This window comes from Silurus aristotelis (genome assembly GCF_946808225.1).
Source record: "Silurus aristotelis genome assembly, chromosome: 4".
Taxonomy (NCBI): domain Eukaryota; kingdom Metazoa; phylum Chordata; class Actinopteri; order Siluriformes; family Siluridae; genus Silurus; species Silurus aristotelis.
The window spans coordinates 16,037,841-16,065,424 of record NC_139577.1 but is presented as its reverse complement, the minus strand read 5'-3'; the positions used below and the strand labels follow the sequence as shown (position 1 = coordinate 16,065,424).

Here is a 27,584-nt window from a genome sequence, read left to right as displayed (position 1 = left end):
ATATGAATGTAATTTTTACATTAGTGACAGTTGTATCGAGGAATCTCTGCTAATGTTTAATATCTGCTTTTGGTACAGGGGTTGAGAAATCATTGATTTATTACTTAGCTTACCGGACACATGGAAGTGCTGTTGTGGTCCTCAGTCCCATGGTTGTTTGTTTTTATTTTTTGAAAGCCTAGTGGCTGGATTAGTGATACTACTTTAATGCAGTAAAGTATGGTGAGCTAGTTACATGCATTTATATAGACACACTAGTATTATTATTATTATTATTAGAGAAAACAAGTAATATGTTCATTTAACAGTTTCTAATGTAATGTCATGTTTGTGTCACAGGTCAACAAGTCATTGGGCAAAATTTCAGCCCTGAGTTCCGAAGATATTTGAGTTTGACTCGCTGGTTTTAGCTTAAATACGATGTAAGTTACTTATAGCCACCGAGTTCTATGGCAACAGTGGAATGGTGGTGGAGAGGGTAGCATTGCCACATCATAGGTTCTGGTTTAAGCCTGAGCCACTACAATCTGTGTGGAGTTTCGGTGCATATGGGTTTCCTCAGGGTTTTGGTTTTTTTTTTTTTTTTTTTCTTCCTCTTTTCTTTCCTGTAAATGAGTATGATTGTGTGGACTGACAGAGCGTCTCCCCAAGAATAGGTTGTCGATTCACAACAACCCTGAGCAGGATAAACCTTACTAAAAAGTGACTGTTATATGAGTAATATGAGGACTTTGAGTCAGACTTTATTCTGCATGGCTTACGAAAAATCTGTTTTTTTGTCTGTGCATGGTTAGTAAAACCTCCTTGAAAAAAAATGCACTCTAGCCAACCAGTTTGCACCCTGGCTGATTTGGAAGCATGCACTATAGTCAGAGCATCGAGGTGTGTTCCACATCAGTGTACGTGCTTTCAAGGACACAGGATGGCTTGTATTTTTTTTTCATGCTGCCTGCTGTGTACACTTACTGTCCTGGTTGGCCTAATGCAGTGGATGTTGCTCTACTTTTAGCTGCTGTCATGGGTCTCATCCGGTATCTGCAACTCAGCAAGACAACCTTTTTGTATAACTGGACCTGACTAATATAACCTAGTGCACCAAACCGCTGAAAAGAATAGGCCACTAATAATGGACGGTTGGCTTTGATATGAATGCATTTCAGAATTTTATTATTAGGATCTTTTTGATGTGTTCGTTTGCTATGAATCTGTACTCATTTATATCCTTTAATCATAAAAGGGCTTCTTATTTAGAATAGGACTGATATGTTGTGTGCGTGTTCACAGAATGAAATGAGCATGTATAGGTTCTTGTGTTTGCAAGGTGTTGAGTCTGGTGGCATTGTCTGCCATGAGTCAGTGCCATCAACAAAAAAAAAGACTTAATTGCCATTTGCAAGCTTTTCCAAGCTTCTTACTTACTGAGTAATGCACAGGAAATGCCAAAGTTTAAGTACTGGTTGTGCAGCAATAGAAATAAACAGTGCTGCTCCAAGTTCCATCGGTGCTGTGGTCTGAACTTGATGCCTGACACTGGACTGATAGCTGGCTACAATCAGACCCTGTAATAAAGGCTTTCTGAAAACGGGCCCATTAATCTGCCCATGGCTGACTGACCTGACACATGTAGCTTTTAGTAGGTTAAGAGCAGCTATTAGGTGTGGAAGAGGCAGTAATGCACAGCTGGATGTGCTGTGCTGAACAATGGGAAATGTATTCTAGTTCGGTGGGGAACCTTATCTAACCTTCAATATGAGAAACAGATTAAGACATTATTGCCAGGTGCAGCATGGATTACATTTAATTTAGGCAACCTGTTTGGGGAAGTCTGAGAATGTTTGCTCCAGGGGGTTTTCGTTCTGTGCCTCTTTTACATGGCCAAGTTTTATATGATATGTCTTACTTAGCAGATTTTCTGCCAGTAATAATATAACTGACCTTGTTTATTTATGCTGACATGTAAAAGGTAAACTTCAGTTGTAACAGTTTGTGCCATTTAGCAAGTAGAGCAAATTAAAATGTGGCCACTTGGCAATTTTAAACAGACATTATTTTAAGAATACTTTATTGATCCCATAGTGAAATCTGTGCAGTTGGATTAAATTTTTTTGTTCATGCGGCGAGTTGATTTACAACGTGTGTATTTGTTATTTATAATGTCAAACCTGTATGTAGTAATGGACAGTATGACTGTTGATCTGATATGCTGGTTTTTGTTTTGCTGGTATGAAACACCAGAGAAATGACAGGCCATGCTGATAGAGACAATAATTAACATTAGACTAACACCATGTCCCGACTTGTTCAATAACACCACAATTTGAAAATGATTGACAATGAATGTCACTTTGTACTTTTTATTTGTTTGTGGTTATTTTAAAGTCACAGTATTTTTTTTTTTAGTTGCTTTATAGAATATTATGAATATAGAATATTGTCATAAATGGTATGTGTATTATGTGTCTGTTTGGAAAGAGAACATATGATTGGTAAGTGCCCAGTGCAGCCAGATAATTGTCTTTGAGTAAATCACCATGCTGTGCTTTTTGGGGTGAAAAAAGTACTGAATGACGTCACAACTCAAGCAGTTTTTATCACTTCAAGAAAAAATAAGGCAATGCAATTTGCATGTAATTTTGGTTTACTATAATTCTGGTTCATATTGCTAATAGCAGTCGATTAATTAATAATACATCTGATTGTTCGAGTCCACAAAAACCTTCAAATGCATCGATTATAACATTAGCATATATTCAAAAACTTGGAAAATAAGCTCTAATGTTTTTTAACCAAGTTGGTAAAAATAGGCATTGTTTATCAGTGTCATGAGTATGAAATCATCACATTTTTACAAATAGGGTGAATGGTTATTGTTGAAAACAGTGAAAATGGTTGGAAAATGTCGAAAAAAGTCCTCGCCCCCTCACCACCTTTTAATTCGGTGTCATCTGCTTTTTTATGTGGTCAAAGGTGACATGATGTAATTTCATCCCTTTTTGTAGTTGTGACTATGGAATTACAGTTCTGCCCAACAAAGTTTTCAGAAGTGGGAAAGTCTCTTCACGGGTGACCTCATCTGTTACGTGAGAGCTTTATGCTGCAGGCACCTCACCCCCCAATCAAATCTACTGTAAATACTGCCACATTGTGTGACCAGCAAGAAACCTGATTTGTTGCATCTACTGAACCCTGTCCTTAGTGCCACAGCTTTGCCATACGGCCTCATGGGAAAATGCAAGCTAATTTAACAAAGGCTTCCTGGGCTGTGTGGTGCCTCTGCTCCTGCAGCACTGTCCACTATGTCTTTCTGCTGTCTGGAAGAGAAAAGAGGGTGACTTTGAGCTGGGTTTACTCCAGATTTAATCAAACAGCACTGGCTTCTTCAGGAAAGAAGGAACACTGCCAGAATGAGTTTGATGTAAACGCCTGAGATGTGGGTAAACAGAATCGTTTGTCAGACACTCTCTATAGCCATCTCTGCAGGCCTGGCATGATGACAGATAGGACTTCAGGCTGACAGTAGCAGCTGAGCTCAGATCTGTTCGCTTAAGAATACAAATAGTGAAGAGTTCAAACAGTATTCTGATTACTTAGGAGTTATTAGTTCAAATATTCTGATTTAATTGCAGGAAAGGATGAATACACCAATAAATTATGGCATTATAAGATTATGACTGGTGAGTGAATAACACTGATTATCTCTTCATTATGGCACCTGTTAGTTGGTGGGATATATTAGGTGGCAAATGAACATTTTGTACTCAAAGTTAATGTGTTAGAAGCAGGAAAAATGGTCAAGTGTAAGGTCAAATGGTCAAGTGTAATCGAGTTTGGCCCTCAAACTCTCTCAATTCTTACGCTTGCCCATTTTTTTTATCTATTAAAAGTGGTCCAAGGGAAGGAAAAGTGGTGAACCGATCCAACAGACGAGTTCCTGTAGTTTAAATTGCTGAAGAAGTTCATACCGTTAATGCTTGACGTCTCAGGACAGTTTTGGCAGCAATGGGTGGACCAACACAATATTAGGCAGGTGGTCATAATGTTATGGTTGATTGGTAGGAAAGTTATGCCCAGTCAGTTTATAATGCTTCATAAAAGGAAAAAATCAGTTACTTTTTTTTTTTGCAGCATTAAATATGCTTTTACTGATGTCTGTGAGCTCATATATGCAGAAGGTGGCTGATGATGCACTCCATGTATGTGTGTTGCACTGTCTGATGGTGCAGCAGTTTGAAAAGATGTAGTAGTTGGCATCACACGTTATAGAGGAAGCTTTTTTTCTTTTTCTTTTTTTTCGTTTGCTCAAACTCTTCCCGGTTGATAGCTGTTGTGTGGTATGGGAGAGCTGGCTAAATGATTGGGAATTGGCAAGGAAGAAAATGGGGCAAATCATCATCATAGTCATCTGTGCTAATCAAAATAGCATAATTATGGGGTCTAGTGGAAAGGTCTCTTTCTATATCAGTTTTTTTATTTTCCTTTTTCTTCAGGATTTCAAATGTACTAAGCTTTGCACTGAATGTGGGGTGTACATCTTTTTATAGTATTACAGTATAGATAAGCAGATTAATTTGGTCTTTAATGTGTGTAAAAAGCAGTAGGACACTGAAAATGTGATGTTTAACCATTTGAGATGCTCAAATTTATTGCTTATCAGCTTGAATAATTGGATTGTCAAATAACAAATTTTTGCAGCAAAAATACTGGCAAAAAGACCACATTAAATATAAAAGCTCAAAATTAATGACAAGTACTGTAAGGTGCACAATACATTATATTATTGTACTGTATGTTGTGTGAGAAGTCCTCGTCCAGCTTTGAGCTCACAACAACAACAAAACAGTGGGGCAAAAAACTCACTTTCTCCCGCAATCATACAGAAAGAAAAATGAGTTTAGCAGACAGCAGACATTGGTCTTGGTTTTCACTTGAATGGAACTGAACAAATATGGGTTTGAAAACTAGGTAAGACCTTCTCCTAGCTCTTAACAGCAGTGGTCCACATATAGCTCCAACACTGTCTGAATTTGTAAAGAAATGCATAAATTACAATACATCGTTTCGCTCCAATAAATGCACGTAATATCTCATGCTTTTAGAGAGTTTATTATAATAATCAAAATAATAGTAAGGATTTTATAATAAGTTTTAGAACAAGGCTTGCATTGCCTTGGTATATTGATGCGGTGCTGTAGAGCGATTAAGCGCACTTTCCATAAGCACAGAGCTGAGTGCGCATGAACGATAAACTCAGACAGCTTGACGGACGCACGTAAACAAGATCTATCAGAAATTTTAATTCAGGACTCATTAAGGGTCTCTTTTTTTTCCTTACCCCAGTGAAAGTAGCTGACTTGTAATTAGCATCGATTTTCAAAGCCTTCAAAAGCTTTGTTCCTTAAACTACAGCAAGGTCACGTAACACATAGCACTTAGGAGTGTAAATCTCAACCTTCTACACAATATGATGCAATAAACTAGGCACCAATTTAAAATAAAAAAATATGCATACCCTTTACTCACTAGCGGTTTGTCTTTTTCAGTAAAAATTGAGATTCGATTGTTGCACTGATCATCATCAATCATTGGCTTTGTCATCAGACCCTTTATAAATACTTAACCATGATTATACACTCACATGCACTCATTTTCTGCTCAGTTATTATATGATTTCATTTAATTCCTACATGTTTTCTTTTAAGTAGGCATCCTACATCAGTAATTACTAGGCTACAGCCATAAAGCTGAGAAAGTGATCAACTAGCACTGAAATCTCTTAAATTACTCACTTTTTAAAAAACCTTGCCGCAATTTCTGAAGTATTCTCTTAAGGCTAAATCAAAGCTCGGTTTGCACATCTGTGCATTTCTCTCTCATCATCCGGTGTCGATGTGAAAGCAGAGCGCTGACGTCTCCTGAGGCTACAAGGGTGTAAGCAAACGAGACGAGCTCGGCGCTGCAGCAGCCTCTCTGTGTGAAGTACAGGAGAACTGATAATGAGACACGATCTTGTCACCACTGTGTTCACAAAAAGCGGGAGGCAAAAGGGCCCTCGAGTGGAAGCCCTGCAAGAATCGCAAAGATTTGATGGCTTTTTCTTGTTTAATCATCGTTTTGAATGACGAGTGTCAGTCTAGTATGATATCAACAGCTCCAGCTCTGTGGTGTGCTAGGATCCGCAAAAAAGCACTACAAAAGCATGTTTATGAAAGGGCCATGCGTTAAAAGTCAGAAGACTTGATTTATGATTTGCTTACTACATTGAATTGCATGACATCATATAGCATCAAATCGCATTGTGTTGAATCAAATCGCAATGGGGTAAATCACATCACATCGCCTCGGTAGCTGCTTTATATGTATCTTTAATGGATCGTATTGTTAACTATTCATTGAAATGCGAATCGTGTCGGCCTCAGTTATGTACATGCGCATCTCTCTTAGGAATAGCTTATGTGTGTTCATCATTACTGACATCATTTACCGATACTGGCGTCACTGACCACTATAAAATGTATTTAGGATGAAAAAAGGGACCGATCACATCCAAAATTTAAGATCAGTCTTGTGGCTTCAATTAAGTTTAAAATGAAAATGTATTTTTAAAAAATCTCGGGAGGCTTACTTCCACCAACATTTTGCAGGTGAGAACACAACTAATGTTATACAACAAATAATGTTCAGATGCAAATTTGCGAATTTCACAGTGGGGAAAGAATCTCAATCCTGAATTATGTAGACGAAAGATTTGTAATGACCAACAGAAAGAGGAATTTTTTTAAACTGTCATTTCACTAATGATCAAATATCAGGTTTGTTCTGATTTGGACTCAACCTTTTGACCTTGATTTTAAATCACCTGCCATTCCTTTAAAAAAAAAAAAGAAAAAAAAAAGGGTTTATTTTTATTTGTTAAATGACAATTATATTGTCCTCTTTCCTCCCCTGTACAGGGTCTACATACAGTGTCCTGTCCACAATGCCATCAGATTCAGAGAGCAGTTCGTCCCTCAGCAGCGTTGGTATGTTGGATGTCTATCACAGGCCTTTTTGCCGTTTGCTAATTCTTACAGCCTTGCACCATATCGTCTATGTTTGTGTGTCTGCATGTGTGTAAATGTTTGTGTCTCAGGCATCTTTACCAGCTCCAAAACAGCGTTTTATTTTTGCCAGCGAGAAAAGTGCTAATGAGGGTTGTGATGGCCAGGCTGTAATGTGTTAGGAAGCAGAACACACCTGGTTCAGTGCCAGGGGAAGAAAATGTGCAAACTCATTGCTGCACCATGGGTGTCTTCTGTCCAAATGAGTCAGCATAAACCTTTTTCACAAAGGTCTGAAGGTTTTGCCAGAGAAATATACAGTGGACTCTGCCTGCATGGGCTGTCGGGAAAGCTGAGTGATGAGGCAAAAGAAGAAAACAAAACCCTCCTGTGTGATTCTTTCAGGCTTTGACGAAAGCTGTTCTTTGCTTCTCTCAGAAACCCAAAGCCTTTTCAGCAGTTTTGAAAAGAAGACACACCTAAGTTTAAGCAGGAAGCAAATGTGGCCATTCCTGTCAGATAAATCTCCAGTAGGACGTTCAACAAAATCAAAAAAACAATTTCGCTTCATAGAGCAGACAGCAATTTAAACGTTTCCAGGACCCAAGCTGAAATTGTCCTTACCAAATGACATGTTTTGTCGCCTGCCTTTATCGTGCACGTGGATTAAAATCCACGCAAATCTGAAATACTTTTTTCGAAATAGCTGCAGCCGATTGTCATGGCAGAGACCAGACGACTGAAGAGGAATGCGATCTGTTTAAGGTCATGATTTACATAAAGTGTTCAGAATGTCTGGTATTTTACCAATTTAGTTAAAATATTTTTTCTAAATCTTAATAGAATAAAAATAAATTAAAAGTGGGACGGTTTGTTCCTGATTACGTTTTTCGATCAGATGGTTCATAAGTTTATTTTCAGGTGATTACATCAGTGTTTATGAGGATCCTAGCAAACAGTTATTATTTCCTACTATTTTAAGAACTGTTATTAAACAGCCCTTTGCTTTTGGCCTACTTGTCAAAGACTGTTAGCGCTTTGCCGTGACTTGTGTGTCATTGCTTGCCTCTGCACAGAGTTCACCTCACTAATTATGTACCCCTTCATAACCTGAAACAGTCACTCACTTCTGTGTTGGGGGTTTGACAGGACATGTTTGGAATCTCCTTTTTTTTTGTGAGATTTGTTTTGTTTTTTCCACCTGTTCTATGTTTCCTTTTTCTATTGCATGCTGTAAAGTGTCTTTGCGCCGGTGACGTGCTCAATGTTGCAGGTTCTAAAGCCTCCTCGCCTCCACCCGCACTCAATGACAACCGTCCGGCCATTGAGAATGGGGACGCCATCCTGTTTCAGCTGAGACAGGTGACCAGGGAACGAGATGACCTTCGTAAGCGGCTCGCCCTCGCCTCACCCGGCACTACCTTCGACGACTGCAGGTGCCTCTCTCTCTCCTGCTCAGGATACAAGCAGTCTAACCTTTAAGATCTCACGTGCATGTAAAGGTCACTTCCAACAGATGTAGTTTGTCCCTTGTGGGCATTTGCGCACTCGTGTTATTCCTTTTGGATGTGCACAATCCAGTGCTCTGATTCGAAACAGTGGCCACATCGTTTTTTTCAAAATATTTTGGTTATATGGTAGGTTTCACACAAACTTACTTAACTTTACTAGTTATGCAACTCACCGAAAGCAGTTATCATTTCTACTTCCTGATAAGTTGTGTACACATTGTATGACACTATATGGTATATGCCATAATTTAGTTTTTTTCACTTTTTTGCATGTTGAGAGTCAGTGAGAACTAATTGTGGCTAAAGTTGTGAGCGGGGAATGAAAGAAATGTAAAAGACATGCACACCGTAGGATTATCCTGAAGAATTTTTACCATACCATATCTAATTTGAATATAATTGAGAAGCTCTAATTGAAAACATTGTGCTTTTGCTTTGACGCTTGACACCTGTCAATGGCCGTCTCACACTTTGTTTCATGCTTGTGTGAATGTAGAATTTTGAAGAACACAAACGTTAGGCAGCTTATAGTCGAGGATGCAACGTAGCATTTTAACATGTAATGTAATTCCACCCAAGGTTTCTTATATTCTGCTGCTACATTTTCTCTTGGTGATGCCATGCAAAGCCGGTGCTTTATCTGTGTAACAGTAAAGCACCCTTGCAGAAGGGACTGATGTATTTCTCTTGCCTCCAAAGGCCAAATTCCAAAGCCAGTCACGACTATGAGCGGCTCAAGACCCAGTGCATGAAGGCCATGGCAGACTTACAGTCTCTGCAGAACCAGCATACCAAGACCCTTAAGAGGTGCGAGGAGGCAGTGAAGGAAGCCGACTTCTACCAGTGAGCATTTTCTAGTATTTTATCCTGCTGTCAGTAGGGACCGAACTTTATATGGGGTTGCTGTGGGGTTTTCCTGCAAACAGCGGGCTGTTATTCTAACGGGTAGTTTAATTAGTAAGAGTTATTATGGCTCTGTTGCCTGCCTGAAGATGTATTCTATAAAAAATATTTTAGGGTGTTCTCTCAAATGTTGTCTCTTTTAAGTAGCTTTAGTTCAAACGTAAGTTTGTGACTAATCTTTTGGAATTAAAATCTGAACTTCTGCAGGCATTTAGACATGCACAGATGTGCCAGCTACAGTAAGTCTGAGTATTATGTAGTCATGTAGGGACACGTGGCTGCTTGCAGACCTCTCTACTTGATTGGAATGTGTGTATACAGATGAAAACATGGAAAATATGTGCCTTTATAAGACGCATTTTTATATATATATATATATATATACATATATATATATATATATATATATATATATATATATATATATATATATATATAAATATATATATATATATATATATATATATATATATATATATATATATATATATATATATATATATATATATATATTTGTATTTTTTTTTTAAATGCGTCCTATAAAGGCATTGTGAATGTTTTTAAAAACAAGGTTTACATTTTTTGTTTAAAAAAAGTATAATTTTAAAGTAGATTATTCAGACTGTAATCATTTAAAAACCTTAAAATGTCACCAGGTTTTGCCAGATTCAGAATATTATTGCTGCTAGTTATATTCTTGGTTGTTTTTTTTTAATGATTGATTCATTTTTTCAGAAACCAAAAGAATGATTGATACTTGTCAGACTAATAACATTCTCGTTTCTGCCGCTTATTGTTGTGATATAGACGTGGTACAATATTTCCTATCTTTGCACAATAAACTCCTTTCACATATTGGTGCATCTGGGACCCATGTCTCATTTAAAATGCAAATTCTATTTTTTAAGTGTAAACACACATTCGGTCAACATACAGCAATAATAATTAAACGCCTGTTGTGCTACTGGGCAATTTGCATTAGGATGCATAACAGAGGAACTGAACTGTGTTTCAGCATGCTGCACAGTCGTCTCCTGAGTGATCAGTCTCAGCTAAAGGAGGAGATGGAGGTGCTGAGAAGAGATAATGCTCAGCTTGTAAGAGAGCACAACCATCTGAAACAGAGCTGTGAGGAGCTCAAGAGACTACACACAGAGGACCAGAAAGAGGTGGCTGACATGAGAATCCAGCAACAACAGGTACATCTGATGATACAACAGATGTCCAGCTTTGCACGGTCTGTAAAAGTTGGTGGAGCTTTGATGGAGTTTCGAACAATTCTGGATATACAGTTTTTGTGTGAGAAAATGATTTGAGAAAAAGAGATAGTTAATCTATTTTTTAGCCTGGTAACAAGTTTGCTGAGAGCATATAGGGGATAGCCAAGAAAATGCTTCTCTGGGGTTATTTGACATAGTTTTTCTTTTTATGTAATCAAGTGTTAGTCATCCAGAATGTGTTCTGTTTTATTTACTGATGGGGCTTTCTGTGGCTGATATGAACATTGTTTATATCTGTTGTAAACGTTAGCGATGGAGTGTTGCCGCGATGCCGACACTAATATTTTCAGTATCTGCTCATACCCATCCAATAAATATATTTTTAAACTGCTACACTGCACATGAACTAAACTGTGCTTTATTTATTTAGTTTTCACATGCATCAAAATATTGATCTGTGAAATAAAGTTTTTATTTTGTTTTTCCAAATGGTCTATTAAAACACAAAATAGTTTGTTAAAACACAAAAGGGTGTTTTCTTGTCCCTGAATCCAAACAACATGATGAGCACCATATCTCTCATCTGACCTTAAATGGTGCCAGTCATAAGCTGTTAATCTTGGAGATTGTTTGATGAGATGTAACTGGGTAAACACGAACACGTCTCCCTGCGCCACTCGTATTGGCTACCTGTCATGGTTCCGGTTTAATCCCCCCCCTCCCTCCTGCTGACTGATTTATTGGGCTTCTTTCCAGATTAAAACTGTGGAAACATTCACACAATGTTGGCTTCTTTCCCTGTGTCTTGTGCAGACTTTTTTTTTTATCCAGCAGTGAGGCAATAATATATTGACTGTATGAGCAGTAGAGTATAGGGGCACTGTGTGCACATGGCCTGTTTGGTTTGTATGATGGAAGCTGCACTGACAGGGCATTTTCAAATGTGCAGTGCATCCTGCCTTTGCCCAGGCGTGTTAATAAACAAAGTCTGCACTCACATCACTCTAAGTGAAAAGAGCAGACTGGAAGGGCAAAGACTGTTTGACAGATGGAAGTGGAGACTAATACACTTAGAGTTGCTGAATATTGCAAGAACCAGAGTCTTAATCCAGAAGCCTGTCTTTCAGCAAGTCAGAGTGAGACCTGTGACCTTTCAGGGTTGACCAGAGGCAATTTGCGATGTCTTATTGTTTATAAAAAATAAAATGTATACATGGAAGACTTTTGTTTAGGATGACAATTCTTGAAAGTTTAGTCAATGTATTGATTATGGAATAATTATATGGAAATATATCATACTTTCTTTGGAAATAATAAATTTTTTTTTTTTGATGACTTGTTATTTAATATACAGAAATCGAAAAAGTGCTTACTGAAAACGTAAATAGAAATTTCTTACTTTCTTATACATGGTTGCCATCTGGTGTTTGTATTATGCAAATTATTTGAACATTCGATTTTTGCCATCCTGTTAAAATAAAGGATGAACTGTCTTGTGTTTTCCTGTCTAGGTTATTAGGGAGAATGGGTCCTCAGAAGTTTTGAAGCTTTATGACACTGCGATGGATAAGCTGGAGGGGTTAAAGAAAGAGTATGACAACTTGAGCAAGCGATACAGCGAAAAGGTAGCCAATCACAACACAGACCTGAGTCGGCTGGAACAGGCGGAGGAAGAGAACAGACGGCTGCAGAAACAGACTGAAACTTTGATGAAGCAGAGAGACACAGCCATGCACTACCAACAACAGTACTCGGCCTCTATTCGGAGGTAAGAAGAAAGCTGAACTTGGAAATATACATTTTCATCTACACATATGCATTTATGCTGAATATGGTTTCTTCCCAAATCAGTCATAATATGGGTAATAATATGGGAAAAGTGGGGAATAATATTCAAAAAATGACATTGATGAGATATCTCTGATTACATTTTGAAGTCAAATATGTGTTAAGCAGGTCACGTAAGTATTTTAAAAATGTTACAGGTGTAAATAGGCAACAGGTGATTAGAGTAAAGAACAGACTGAAATTGTTAAATATGCAGCAGCATTATAAAATGTATTCTCTTTATTTTGATGTTTTTAACTGCTACATTGCTGAGGTTTCTATGAGGGAAAAAATTCTCTAAATGACTGTTCACAAGGAAAATTGCTACAGGAAAAGGGAAAACTAGAATGTTTCCCAACCTCTGCTTATTTACTTTAGCTAGTGATGTTTTTTAAGCAAATCCTCAGACACACCCCCTTTTCATTTGGGGCAGACTGTTTAAACAGATTCACAGTGGCAGGACCATGGTAGCTGAGCCAGCTGGATTGGCCACGAATCAAACTGCACAATGTGGCACTAAATAAATATTGTCAAAGTATTATCATGTACAGTATATATTACATCAAAAACCTGTACTGACCCAGGCAAGTGGAGAACTAATGGCTTTATGCTCAGGTTCAATGCACCACGTTGTTTGAGACACAATTTTGGTTGCTTTTTTTCCCCCCCAGATTTGATTCTGTGCAGCAGGAGCTGAATAAAGCGTCCGCTCAGAATAAAGAGCTGCAAAGAGAGATGGAGAGACTGCAGTCAGAGGTGACACGCTACAAGAACTTCCAGCTGAAGGCGGTAAAGGATGCTGAGAAGTACAAGGAGGAGCGAGACTCTGTGTTTAATGAATACAGGCTGATCATGAGTGAAAGAGACCAGGTCATTAAAGAAGTGGACAAGCTGCAGACGGAACTGGAAGCGGCTGAAGCACGCCTCAAAAACAATTCATCAGAGAAGATGGTGGCCAGTGAGGAATTAGAAGCACTCAGACAGGTAACGGTGATGATGCTGGGATACTGATAGATAAGGGTCATTGGGTATTTTTTTTATTTGTATTTATTTGATTTTTTTTTTAACAGTTTATAGATCACAGAGAAAATATTTGTAAAACTAGTAAAATACATGTTTCATGTGTATTCTTGCCTTGTGCAATTACTATATGGACAAAACTTTTGGGCTACTTGACCTTTCCTTCCATATGTGGTTCTTCTCCAAACTGATTCCACAAAGCTGGAGGCCCACAATTGTGTCTTTATATATATGTGTGTGTGTGTGTGTGTGTGTGTGTGTGTGTGTGTGTGTGTGTGTGTGTGTGTGTGTGTGTGTGTGTGTGTGTGTGTGTGTGTGTGTGTGTATATATATATATATATATATATATATATATATATATATATATATAGTGTGTGTGTATATATATATATATATATATATATATATATATATATATATATATATATATATATATATAGCGGTATAATAAAACTTTGCGTTCACTTGAACTTGCAAACCCAAACATGTTCCAGCATGGCGATGGAGAGGAAGATCTTGAGTGACCTGCTGTAGAGCTCTGATCTTATCTCTACTGAACACCTTTGTGATGAATGTGAACACTGACTGCACCCCAGGCCTCCTCACTCTACATCAGTACCTGCCTTTACTAGGGATGCACCAAAATGAAAATTCTTGGCCGAAACCGAAAAAGAGGAAAGCAAGGCCGAAAACCGAAACACCGAAAGAAATTATGCCAATTATTATTACCGTTGCATTTATGGCTATGGCTGTGTACTAAACTTACTAAAATCAAGGCATTTCAATTGCATAAATCAATATTAAAGTTTCAAAGACTAAATCAATTACAAATTATGAAAATATTTATTGATAGCACATTGCAACAATGCACAGGATAAAATAAATAAAAATATAAACTTAAATGTTTAACTTAAATGCACTCATGTGTACATTAAATAATAATGTACAGGCCCTCTGCCCTCTGGCCTGCTGAAAGGTTGTAAAATTAAATATGTTCTTTCATAAAAACAAAGTGCATTCAGAACAAGTGCAACTGCTTAAAGATACAACAATACAACACTATCACTGGAAAACTTTCTGCCTTTTTAAAACGTCCCCCACAGACGGAGTGCGTGTGCTCGGAGGGGTTTTGCTTTTCTGTGCCGCGTTATTCTCATGTTCAGCATAGCGATCATGATGTTTGGATTTCAGGTGATAAATTAAACCCGACGTGGAGAAAGTCTTTGCAGACGCACCCCTCTTGAAATTTCGGCATTACATGTTTTGCAACTCGCTATCCGTGTGTATTTCTCAGATATACTGAAATACGTCCACACCGCAGACATGTTGCTTCAGACAAGCACGTGCAGGACACGGTTTCTGTTTGCGTCATCACAACCAACTGTTTCAGCCGTGTTTTTTCAGTGATCAAAGTCTTTCAGCCGAATACCGAAAATGCACTTTTGGGCCATTTTCGGCCGGAAATTTTCGGTGGCCGAATATTCGGTGCATCCCTAGACTTTACTAACATCCTTGTGGCTGATGAACATAAATGTCCACAAACACACTCCAAATTCTACTGAAACATCTTCCCAGAAGAGTGGAGGGAATTATAAGAGAAAATTTGCACTAAACGTGGAATGCTGTGCTCAAAAAGCAAACCTTTGGCAGTATAATTTATTGGGGGTTGTCATGATTTTGCTTAAAAGCCCTCATTTTTGTAGTGCCCTATTAAAAAAGAAATAAGGTCATGACTTTACCAGCCTGTGAGTCTTTCCCTATTATTGTTCAGATAAATAATAGAGCACATGTTGCATTTGCTGATGTTTTATTTTGTAGGAGCTTAACTCGTCACTGGTGGATCGGGACCGAGCCATCTGTGAACGTAACGAGCTACTGGAGAAATACTGCCATGAAGTGAAGGACAAAGCAGACGCTCAGAAGGAACTAAATCAGGCCTGCAAAGACATCGAAACAGTGCGTGAGGAGCGAGATGTGGCCAGGAAGGAAAGGACTGAAGCCATTATACAGAGGGACCAGCTACTGCGGGAGTACTACCAGGCCAGACAGGTATTTACACCCGTTAATGAGGTCTGTGTCAAACTCTGCAGTTTGCTCTGATAGCAACATATTCTCAACTTTAGCAATAAAGACGATGAAGCTATAAATATTATGTTTTAGCTTTTGTATCCAGCAGCTAAATTTTGTATTGTGTGAACAGAAACAAGACACAGCCACTCTGGATATGGAGCGTGCCAATAAAGAGATTGAGGTCTTAAGGAAGCAGTGTGAGGCAATGTCTCAGGAACTAAAGGAGGCTGTGCAGGAGGCCGAGGTGGCAAAGTGCCGCAGAGACTGGGCCTTTCAGGAGAGAGACAAGATTGTGGCAGAGAGAGAAAGCATCCGGTACTCTCACAGTTCCATAAACACAAGTTGCATAATTTCTTATTTATTTATATATTTTTTTTCTTTCAAATGTTTTATCACATTATATGGCCCTAGTTTTATATCTGCATTATTCTAAACTTTGTATGGCAGGACTCTGTGCGATAACCTGCGCAGAGAAAGGGATCGTGCGGTCAGCGACCTCGCTGATGCCCTGCGCAACCTGGACGACATGAGGAAACAGAAGAACGACGCTGTCAGAGAACTGAAAGAACTCAAGTGAGCATTTTAGTGCTTTTATTAAAATCTTGGGATAAGTTTGCTGGCCACTGTTGTTGCATAAAGCGCCCTCTTGTGGCTGATTAGTGAATACACATATATTCAAGGTCCCGCTTTAAAATTAGTGACACATTCCAGGCTTTGCTCTACTTTGGTCTATGTACTGTATCTTGGTGATTGCTTGCCAATATTCTCTACAATTTTTGTTTTTGACCCGCTGTAGACTTATCCTTTTTTTTTTTTTTTTTTTTACTTTGTAAGACAACACTATTTGCACTGCATTTAATTTTGATTGTGTATACAATTATTTTACTAAACTCTCATGTCTAAGAGAAGAGAATTGTTAGATTATAATATATTATATATATAACTACCTATTTTAAATATGTAAGTTAATGACTGACTGTCCTGCTGACACCTTGTTCTACACAACTCCACCGATTTTATTATTTATAAAATTTTTGCTCGAATCGATACATGTACAGCATAGGCAGCTAGCAAATCAGTACTGCTCTAAACCTGACTACCAATGTAATACTGGTCATAGTTTAAATGGAAGAACTCCTCAATTCAAGTGTTGCTAGCTGCTGCGGTAAACATAAATGTGGAGTGGAATTATCCATGACCACGTTATCAGTCCAGGATCATGATCATTTATCTAAGCAGGCCCTCTAATATATTTATACAGTATTTTGGGACAGTACATTTTGGTCTTACTTTTCAAAATAACATTAAAACCTAAATATATCATTTAGAGCCAGCTTATAGCTCTCTAAAGTCAGAATAGTGACAGCATGAGTATGCACTCACCAAGCACTTTATTATGAACACTCTTTTAATGCTGGATAGAGCCTTTTTTTGCTCTAGCAACAATTTCAGTTCTTCCCATCATAGATTCTACAAGAATGTATTTTCTGCAGAAGTGCTGCTCACTAAAAAAAAACTTAGGAAATTAGCAGTTTTAGAAATACTTAAACCAGCCTCAGTGTCAAAATGATTAAGATCCATTTTTGTGCAAAAGACCTCCTGTTTACTCTGCGGTCACACCATTGGCTGATTTAGAGAATTGTCTGAATGGGTGTGTGTATAGGTGTTCCTAATAAAGTTCTCAGTGAATGTAGTTGATTGTCATCACGGCCCGCTCTGATGTAATGGCTGTTGTGTTATGCTGTGCTTTGTATGCTGTAGGGAAAAGATGGAGTGTCAGCAGGAGAAGGAGACTCCATTCTACCCACTGCTGGCACACAGCTCGCATGATTCGGCCATAGATACAGACTCCTTGGAATGGGAGACTGAAGTGGTGGAGTTTGAGAAGGACAGGGTAACTCTCTAGAATGACACCACACAATAGCATCGCTGACTTTAAGTCCATCATGTCCTCGATGAGGCAATGCACAGTAATTGTAATCTGTTGTTTTCTGAGCAGGATGACATGGACTTGAAGGCATTGGGGTTTGATATTGCAGAGGGGGTCAATGATCCATATTTACCAGGCGATTGTGGGATTTTTGTTACAAGGGTGGACAAAGGAAGTATTGCAGATGGGAGGTTAAGGTATTTTAATATTTTTCCCCCAGCTATTATAAGTGCTTTCTTGATAATAACTTCTTACATAATCATAGTAACTTTGACCAAACCTGCTGTCTGTTTTTCCTTTCAGAGTGAATGACTGGCTGCTGAAGATAAATGACGTAGACCTTACTAACAAAGACAGGAAGCAGGTCATCAAAGCTGTGCTTAACGGCGGAGGGGTAATCAATATGGTGGTGCGTCGAAGAAAGTCTTTAGGTGGAAGACTAGTTACTCCTGTTCACATTAATCTCATTGGGCACAAAGGTATAGCTTTTAATCAGTTCTCTACACTGGAATGTGTTAAAGGAAAATAAGTGTGATTCTCTTTACTAACTCTACTCATGTGGATGGTCTCTTTAGACAGTGGCATTGGCCTGGAGGGTGGAGTATATGTGACTGCTATAGCAGCAGGCAGCCCAGCTACCCGAGAGGGATCCCTTAACATTGGAGATCGCCTCATTGCTGTAAGTCGGCAAGGGTCTGCATTATTTGGTCCAAAGTATTCATGTTTGTTGAATGATGTGAAAGCCATGATTCATCTATGAGGTGGTATCAGAAGGTTTTCTAGATAGGCTTTGTAGTACTTTATTTATATACGTTTAAACAGCATCACCTTCAAAATAGTCCTGTTGCACAGCAATACAATGCTCACAGCATTCCTGCCACTTCTGGAATATGTCCCGGAGGTCTTCTTTTCGAAGCGTATCAAGCACCTTCTGCGATTCGCGCCGAATCTCAGAAATGGTGTCAAAACGGCTACCTTTAAGCTGGATTCTCATCTTCGGGAAGAGGGCGAAGTAGGGGGTGGGTGTGGAAGCGAGATCACGTAGATTGTTTTCCGACAATAATCATGCACATGTTGCCAAATGGTTTCGACTTTTTTACGGGGTTGAACTCGTTGAAGATCTTCCTGATCTCTCGTCATTCAGTGATGTTCTTCCACTCTTGAAGCGTGTGGCACAAAACACCTCGAAAGACTCGTTGCAGCATCGCCGTTTGTCATGCCGAACGTTTCTGTAGCAGATTTGCCCAGAATTTTACATTCGCTCTTTGTTCTAACTTGCTGTCCTTAATGAAATTACTAGTTATCACCATCAGTCTCAAAACTTTTTAATACCACCTCGTATTTACCCAGATCCCTCATCTGGAAAATCTGAGAATGGGAACACAATACGGAATAAAAGCCTGCATTTATTTGCACATTGTAGCTTTTTGCCATTTTGGTATTTTTGGTTTAACAATTCAAAAATAGTGCACAACAAACTGTTATATTGAATTTATTTGAATTGTTAAGAAGATGGGTATTTACATTTTTTTTTATAATACTTTTCTGTAATCTTCAGTAATACTGAAACACAATATTACAGCATCTCACAAAAGTGAGTACACCCCTCACTTTTCAGCAACCATTTTACTATATCTTCTCAAGGGACAATACTAGAAATGAAATTTCTATATTTTAGAGTATCCTAGGTGCAGCTTGTACAGCAGTACACGCTAAGTTATAACAGTTGTATGTCGTGTAACTATGCAAAGCCACATGTTTTATTCATCATGTTTATGTTTTTGTCTGCTTGGCAGAACCATTCAAATTTGTGTATCTTGTATTAGAGCAGTTAAAATTTAGTGCTTTGAGTACAATTTGCTCAGACTAAAAACTGGATGTTCTCATGGCAAAGACTCTCTGAGGATTCGAGAATTAGAATTGTTGCTCTCCACAAAGACGGCCGAGGCTATAAGAATATCGGTAACAACCTGAAACTGAGCTACAGATCAGTGGCCAGGGTCATACAGAGGTTTTCCAAGACGGTTTCCACAAATAACAGGCCTCGCAGGAGCCCATCAAAGAAGTTGAGTCCTTGAACTGTGCATCAGGTGCAAAAAACTGGCTTCAAAAAATAGATGCATGAGGGCTGCAGCATTGCTTTAGAGTTTGCAGAAGCGGAAGGTCCACTTGTCAGTGCTCAGACCATACACTTCATACTGCAAGTCGGTTTGCATGGCCGTCGTCCCAGAAGGAAGCCTCTTCTAAAACTGACTCACAAGAAAGCCCGCAAACAGTTTACTGAAGACAACCAGTCCAAGAGCATGAATTACTGGAACCATATCCTGTGGTCTAAAACGTAGATAAACTTGTTAGGCTCAGATGGTGTCCAGCATGTGGGCCAACACCCTGGTGAGAAGTACCAAGAAAATTGTGTCTTGCCTACAGTCAAGCATGGTGGTGGTAGCGTCATAGTCTGGGGCTGCATGAGTGCTGCTGGTACTGGGGAGCTGCGGTTCATTGAGGGGAAACATGAATTCCAGTATGTACTGTGACATTCAGATGCAGAACATGATGTCCTTCCTTAAGAAACTGGGCCAAGATGACAACCTCCTTGCTGAGGAAGCTGAAGGTGAAAACGATGGAGTGGCCAAGTAAGTAAAGACCTGAAGTCTATTGAGCACCTGTGGGGCATCCTCAAGCGGAAGGTGGAGAAGCGCCATGTGTCTTAACATCCAGCAGCTCCGCCGATGTCATGGAGGTGTGGAAGAGGATCCCAGCAACAACGTGTGCAGCTCTGGTTACATATCCAGGAGGATTAAGGCAGTGCTACATAACAGTGGGGCTCAAAATATTGACACTTTGGACACAGTTTTGACATGTTCACTTGTACTCACTTTTGTTGCCAGTTATTTCGACAATAATGGCAGTATGTTGAGTGATTTTTTTAGAGGACAGTAAATCTGTATTGTCCCTTAAGAACTGATAATAAAATGGTTGCTAAAATGTGAGGGGTGCACTCAAGTTTGTTGAGGTACTGTACATCAGCTGTTTTTTAATAGCTTTTGCAACCTATTGGTTTACAGAACATTTACACAAATGCATTAATTCCAGATGGATAATTTATACAGCTCTTTATATGTTGGAATATTATTTACACATAATGTAAGCACCTTTCATATTTTGTGTGCAAGATGGTGAAGGAGCACAGCCTGTAAATAAATAAAGCATGCCAAAAATATACACTTGTCTCTTCCCCCTCCAGTAAATGCATGATGCAACGGAACTAGAGTTATAAAGTCTGCTCATGCTTTTCTTTTACGGAGTCTTGACCTATATTTTTTCCCCCCCAGATAAATGGAATTGCGCTGGATAACAAATCTGTGACGGAGTGTGAGGCTCTGCTGAGGGGCTGCAGGGACTCACTCAGCCTCTCACTCATGAAGGTGTGTGTCATTGTGTATGCACATGTGATCTTATTTTAAAATTGTGGAGATCCTTTTTCTACATATCATACAGCTTGTGACAGTTGCTGTAGGAGTACAAAAAAAAAAAACAGGTTTTGATACAGGATGTAATTGTTTGGTCTTTTGCTACCCGTGTCAGCTGCTTAGTGTAGTTTATGTTTTGCATCACTATATTTCTTTCTTAAGGATCCATATTTTTAGAAGCTTCTGTTTAATTAATATCTGTTTTCTGGTTAGTTCTTTCCTCAGAGCTCATCAGGCCACAACATTTTTGAGAGCCTGAGGGAGGCAGATAAGTGCAATGGCAGAATTCACATGTCAGAGGTCCATTCTCGGAACAGCCGGAATCTAAAGCACAATAGCTCCACCCAGACAGACATTTACAGTGGTGAAGCAGGTGGAGAAAGGAGGAAGCAAAGAGCTGACTCTGAGGAGAGGAAGCCCTTCTCTCCTTCTACTCTGCACCCCAGCACTCTGTGTGCCCGTTATGGTCCCAGCGCTTTTCAGGAGATTTGCTACACTCGCCCCGAGTCAGCCGGGCCCGAGTGCAGCTCCTTGGATCCGACGCCTGACACCAAACACAGTGGTGGCACCTGGCCCAAAATGGTTGTCGGAGTTCCCATGGCTGGAGAAAGCCCAGCCCAGCTGTCCATCTACAAGTCGCCTAAGCAAAGGAAGTCCATTTTTGATGCAGACACCTTCAAGAGACCAGAGACTCCTTCTAAAATGGAATACTTAACCAGCCATTCACCCCAACCTTCTAAAACAGACACCATGACTACACCCCCAACCCCACCTACACGCAGCGATTCATTCAAGTTCAAACCAAAGCAGCAGGGCAGCTCAGCCTCTGACTCCACCATTACTGAGAGCCAACAGGAAGAATGTAATGGGAATTTGTGCTTCACAGACGTTGGACACGAGGGCAGGGTGCTCAGCTCTAGGAAATCATGTGAAGAGGACATTGGTCGCACGCGGCTCGACGAACCTGAGGTCAAACGTCCACGTCCTAAATCAGCCCCGGCTCTAAGGCGTAGGATGACCCCTCAGTCCATCCCTCTCCATAGCTTTCAGGTAAATTTGGAAACCTTAAAAGTCTGCTTCAGGTAACCTCATTTACCTTGAAGATTGAGGTATTTAGCAAGTATAGATTTCAGATATCTGTGCACTTTTGTTTGTCTCACTTCTTTCTATAATTTATGCCAAATTCATGTAACTTAATGGGAGTGTGTTGAACAGAGCTACTCTAATGATGGAGACAGTTTGGACCAGAGGGATGTGTTGCGCTCATCTCCTAGCCGCCCTTACAGACACAGCGTGGGGTTCGTTCCCACCCTCCTTAACGGAAATCTGCCACCCAGTAAGTCACATTGTTGTAATGAAATTCTCATTTTAGTTTTTGAATACATTTTTGTTTTCATCCTCACGTTTCCTGTTGCAGTAAATACACCTCATTTAATACATATTCCATCAATAAATTAAATAATTCAATTTCAGATGTTTATATTTATCATTTGGTCATGGTAGCTGATTTTATTTGTTGCCTGGAGCAGCTGTATTTACATTCAGGCCTGACAAAGGGGCTCCCAAAGAGCCCAGAGTATTGTGTCCATGACATTAGACATTAGAATGCAGAAATAGTCTTTACATTAGAAACACAGGCAGAAATATACAGAGCAACCAATTAAGTCCAAGCGTTTGTTTTGTTTGAGATATATGCCCTTGGTCTTCATTCTAGACTCAATACATCGAGGTTTGGCCCCATGCACAGCAGTGACAGCTGTTATGAGGAACCCTGTTTACACTGTCCGCAGTCACAGAGTGCACACCAGCAACTGCCCATCTGTCATCAACCAAATCTGCCATCAACACACACATCCCAGGTACTCTACGGTCTACACATGCTACATTTTAATTGGTGCATCTATTTTAGAAGCTACCCAAACACTTCTTTTAAGGTGCGGTAACACAAGAACACAAATTCTGGTTAAGAGTTCATTGGGATTCTGGGGTTATTTTCAGAACCCAGCTGAGCTGTACAGGTTTGTTGGGTTGATTTTAAAGTAGGTATTTGTCAAACATTCGAACTGTAACTATTTTTGAAGAATGATCACGGAAAGAAAACCAAGTGTTAATAGCGCCCTCATGTGGACAATTCATTGCTTTCACCAGTAATCATTTTTTCAAGGCAAAAGCAAATATGTGGACACGCATTAATTTAAATAAATAAAACTTACACTGCAAAAAGGCTGCTCAACAGAAATGCATACAGGACAAAATAAAAAAAATCATTTAAATGCTTTTAAGACATAATTTTTACAATTATAGGTAGGTGAGCTAACTATTAAGCTGTTATATTTAATAAAAAGTTTTACAATTCTAACTGTGAACCTTGGGTGCGAAATTTAAATTGTATTGCGTAGATCTCAAAAAGTATTCAGGATCCACAATGGCTAAATGTTTTGAAGTCCTTAATGCTGAAATTCGGTGTTCCTGTTTCACATGGTACTGGATGCCATGACTGTTTTCTCCCTGCTGTGTGTGATTCTTTCTCACTGAGCTTTTTTTTCCTCACTCTCCATCTGGCCCTGTGTCTGTGTCTCAGCCCCCAACATCAAGGGCGTCTGAGTCTGGACCTTAGCCAGAAGCGTTCTGCTGAGTACTCCGAGTCCTCCCGCAGCAGTCGAACCTCTCATGGCACCAACTCGCTGCCGTCCAGTGCCAGACTCGGTCAGCTTCCACTTTGCCTTTCTCTCATCTTCTTCCATTTGAGCTAGTCTTTGGACAAAGTTCATAGATTCTCATTCATAGTGTTTCATGTGCCTGAGTGGTTTTGTCTGCTTTGTAGGTTCATCCAGTAATGTACAGTATCGCACAGAAAGGATAAAAATCCCTCCAACACCACGGTATCCACGCTCAATGTTGGCCTCTGACAGAGGTATGCAAACCCCCTTACAATTCCTTATTAATTGTTTAATCATTAATAAAAAAAAAACTTTATTGCAATAAATATAAATAAATAACACTTTAATACAGTCACATTTTCATACTAAATCTAAGATTCAACACTTCTTTGTATCTTCTCCAAACGGTAACAGTCTATCTGTCTCTGTGTCTCTGTGTGCGTTAGGGTCTCTATCCCATTCAGAGTGCAGCAGTCCCTGTCTCATCACCCCACCCTTGTCCCCACTCAATCTTGAGACATCCTCGTTTGCTTCCAGCCAGTCCCAAAACTCCATCTCCACACGGATCTCCGTGAGCCCCGTACCCACAGGAGACCACAGGAGGGACAGGTAAAGCTCTCCCATCAATCCTAATGCACTGTTGCCCAGCAACAGCTCACTTTTGCATGTCTAATGTATGTCTAGCATTCTGTTCAGTTCATTCAGGCACTTGCCCAGCAACAGCTCACTCAGAAACCTGATCTGAATGTGTGAATAGAAAGAGATTTTTTTCCCCCTTATTTTTCAAAGGTCAGTTCAAGGGTGATTCATTTTTTTTAGCCATTTATTCCATTAGCTGACTAATTCCTTTATGGTTTTAACATTTCTTGCTGCATTCATCTGTTTAACTTTGTTTTCCTTCGGTCTTTTTTGCTGCTTTGTAGATTTTTATACAGTGTCTCTTCTACCTCTGCTCTTTGCTTGCTATGAATCTTTCAGATCTCTGTACCATAACAGATCATTTCTGAGAATCCCTCTGGCTGCTAGGCCTAGGTTCTCCTCTCTCAGGAGCCTGAGGTTTGTTTCTTGTCAGTCATGCACAGGGAATGCTTGATCGAACTGCTTCTTTGCAATAAAGACCTGCATTCTTTATGACTGGCTGTGGAACTCTCTGCTTTTTGTGTCCCTAGAACAGAACTGGATTGACTGAAATGAACATGATTTATTTGAATGGAATAAATTGTAGAAAGTTGGTTAGATTTAGATGAAGGACAAAGTGTTTGCTATTTGTAAAAGGCCTTCCTACTTTATTAAATGAATAGAAATTGAGAAAAATTTAAGAATATTTGCACACATGACTGATGATGGTTCATTTAAAATTTATCAATAAATAAAATATTTATTGCTGAATGGTGAATCTGAAATGCTGTGCTTTTATTTTTTTTATCACTGGTGGCATTTTACCCCTTTATATTGTTATTATTAATATTGTAACTTTTATTTAGTGCATTGCATGGGTATCATTGCAGGTCTTTTTTGAGTTGGTAGTCCCCACCTTTCTGGACCTATGCTTATTTTCCTTTTGATTTGTCTGACTTGTTTCTGTATATACTTTTAACTTTAGTGCTTTTTCTTTAGTCTGCTTAATGCCCAATCCCTCTATGCCAGATGCATGAAGATGCTCACTGGTTGTGTCTGTCAAGGCAGACAACACGGACCACATTCTATGGGGACAGCGTTTCCCAACTCCAGTCTTGAAGTACTACATAACAGCTTAATTTGTTATTCCTGCTGTGTTATGTTTGAAAGAAATCAGCATATTATCCTCACTTGACTTGTGTGAGCTAAAGCCAATACAGTGTCTAGCACTCCATTCTCTATCAAGTGTAACGTCTAAAAATCCTAGTATAGAGAATCTACCTTATTCCTAAAATTCCACACTGCAAGGCAATGCTAGGGCAATGTGCAGTCTCTGACATTTAGCTCAACCCCTGAGCACCATGGGGAGTATCAGACATTCAGAACGACTGGGGTCGGTATTCACTGTTCTGAGCGGGAGAGCCGATATCTGATGTTGACTATGATGTAATGTCTGTGCTTCACAAGGCCGTACCTGGAGGAGCCGAGAAACGTGATTGTACACAAAGGCGCTGAACCTCTGGGCATTTCCATCGTCAGTGGTGAGAATGGCGGTATCTTTGTGTCCAAGGTCACTGGAGGCAGTATTGCTCACCAGGCAGGCCTGGAGTACGGGGACCAGCTACTTGAGGTCAGTGCTATGGCTAGACTCAATCTTCATGTACAAGTGAGCATAAAAATTATTATAACTGCGATTCGGAATGAATCATATCTGTTTACTTTTGAATGTTTGTGGTTTGGTTTATGTCTGTTTAGTGACTTTCCTCTGATCTTTTCCAGTATAACGGGATAAACCTGCGTAATGCCACTGAGCAGCAGGCGCGTCTTGTCATAGGTCAGCAATGTGACACCATCACAATCATGGCGCAGTACAACCCACACATGTACCAGTTGGGAAACCACTCCCGCTCCAGGTATGCATCATGCAACTGAGATTACCGTTAGTTGTCCTTATGTTATATGGACAGCGGTTTAAGTCAGGCCTTTTGGTTGTAGTTCTCGGATGGAGCCAGTGAGCAGCCAATCCACTCCTCTGGGCAGCGGTGCCACCACACCAGATAACCACTCTAACATAGACACACTCAGTGAGCAGGATGAAGGAACCCTCACGCCATCATCCAAACAGACCACACCTACCACCAGCCCACACAGCTTCATCCGGTATTGTGTTTTACACTTTAAACAAACACACAACAACAGTGCAGATAATGAAGGAAAAAAAAAAAAAAAAAAAGTGCTACATAACATATACAAGTTTTATGCTTCTGTCCCAGAATGTCATCGGAGAGCAATAAGAAGATTCCAGAGCCCCGAGTGGTGTCTGTGAAGAAGACTCAGGGGGAGTTGGGTGTTCAGGTTTGTGGTGGAAATGTGTGTGGGATCTTTGTGGAGACTCTTGAGGAGGATGGTCCTGCTAAGTTGGCAGATGTCCTAATGCCTGGTGACATGATTTTGGAGGTGAGTTGCCCTTGATCTTAGAGGCATCTTTTGTTAAGTGCAGAAATCTGCTCCCAAGCTGCTTTATAGTTCTTTCATTTCAGTGTCTGTACAACTCTAGACCTTGAACATTGATATTCTGTTCTTTTTCCACTCTTGTTCAACATAAGTTGTCTTTGTGAAAAATGAAAGGGAATTCACTAAGATCCCGATCGCCTTTAGCCTTTTGACAAATATGTGGAGCATGCTCTGAGGCTTACGCGCATCCAGACAAAGCATCTCATCTAGCAGCACATTCACTTTTTTCCCCCAAGATGGAGAATGATTGTGGGGCCATCATTTACAGAATGGTTTTCATTCCACAGGTGTCATAGTCACAGTTTGGGAGGTGAAAGATTTGACTGCTTTTCACATCCACTGTGTTTTATCCTTCTGAGTTATGCATCCACTCTTTTTGTTCAGTATAACTCGTTGGTTATGAAGAATAAGACTGCAGAAGAGGCTTACCTGGAAATGCTGAAGCCTGTAGAAGTGGTCACACTAAAAGTCCAGCAACGTGTGGATGAGTTTAACCGGATTAAAGATACTGCTGGAGATGGATTTTACATCAGGTACTGTGGACCATTGTCCCATAAGCATATGTATTCTTTATTAATCTATTTCACACAGACAGACGAATCTGCTGATTTGAAATGTCCTAAACCCGGTTAATGTTCACGCTGTGTAAAGTGAAGTTTTTCATTTTTTTAATTATAAGTGAGGCTGAGGGAGAAATTGCGTCCACTACAAATGCTGTATGTAAGAGTCTGCTATTTGTCTCGATTTTACCATTATTCTAATGGTGACTATTAATTAGAGTCTGAAAAAGGATTGAGTATCAGT

The 27,584-nt window shown here is 39.6% G+C and overlaps 1 protein-coding gene across 3 annotated transcripts in view; it reads left to right on the top strand.

Annotated features, from left to right (window-relative positions):
- Positions 1-27,584, top strand: part of dlg5a (discs, large homolog 5a) — a 38,661-nt gene that overhangs the window by 4,487 nt on the left and 6,590 nt on the right. For 2 of the 3 annotated variants that reach the window (XR_014533186.1, XM_083539242.1), the window contains exons 2-26: positions 6,951-7,019; positions 8,311-8,473; positions 9,248-9,391; positions 10,467-10,650; positions 12,183-12,439; positions 13,170-13,482; positions 15,337-15,567; positions 15,719-15,903; positions 16,036-16,161; positions 17,350-17,482; positions 17,588-17,715; positions 17,822-17,997; positions 18,094-18,197; positions 20,851-20,943; positions 21,202-22,038; positions 22,204-22,324; positions 22,703-22,847; positions 23,570-23,694; positions 23,813-23,902; positions 24,095-24,257; positions 25,734-25,896; positions 26,046-26,179; positions 26,262-26,426; positions 26,540-26,723; positions 27,165-27,313. Coding sequence is in view for 2 of the 3 variants with exons in the window: in XM_083539242.1 (XP_083395368.1) it covers positions 6,951-7,019; positions 8,311-8,473; positions 9,248-9,391; positions 10,467-10,650; positions 12,183-12,439; positions 13,170-13,482; positions 15,337-15,567; positions 15,719-15,903; positions 16,036-16,161; positions 17,350-17,482; positions 17,588-17,715; positions 17,822-17,997; positions 18,094-18,197; positions 20,851-20,943; positions 21,202-22,038; positions 22,204-22,324; positions 22,703-22,847; positions 23,570-23,694; positions 23,813-23,902; positions 24,095-24,257; positions 25,734-25,896; positions 26,046-26,179; positions 26,262-26,426; positions 26,540-26,723; positions 27,165-27,313 (4,582 nt within the window). In the remaining variant the exon portion in view is untranslated. The remainder of the gene's footprint in view (positions 1-6,950; positions 7,020-8,310; positions 8,474-9,247; positions 9,392-10,466; positions 10,651-12,182; positions 12,440-13,169; positions 13,483-15,336; positions 15,568-15,718; positions 15,904-16,035; positions 16,162-17,349; positions 17,483-17,587; positions 17,716-17,821; positions 17,998-18,093; positions 18,198-20,850; positions 20,944-21,201; positions 22,039-22,203; positions 22,325-22,702; positions 22,848-23,569; positions 23,695-23,812; positions 23,903-24,094; positions 24,258-25,733; positions 25,897-26,045; positions 26,180-26,261; positions 26,427-26,539; positions 26,724-27,164; positions 27,314-27,584) is intronic. The other variant, XM_083539243.1, reaches the window with a different exon arrangement.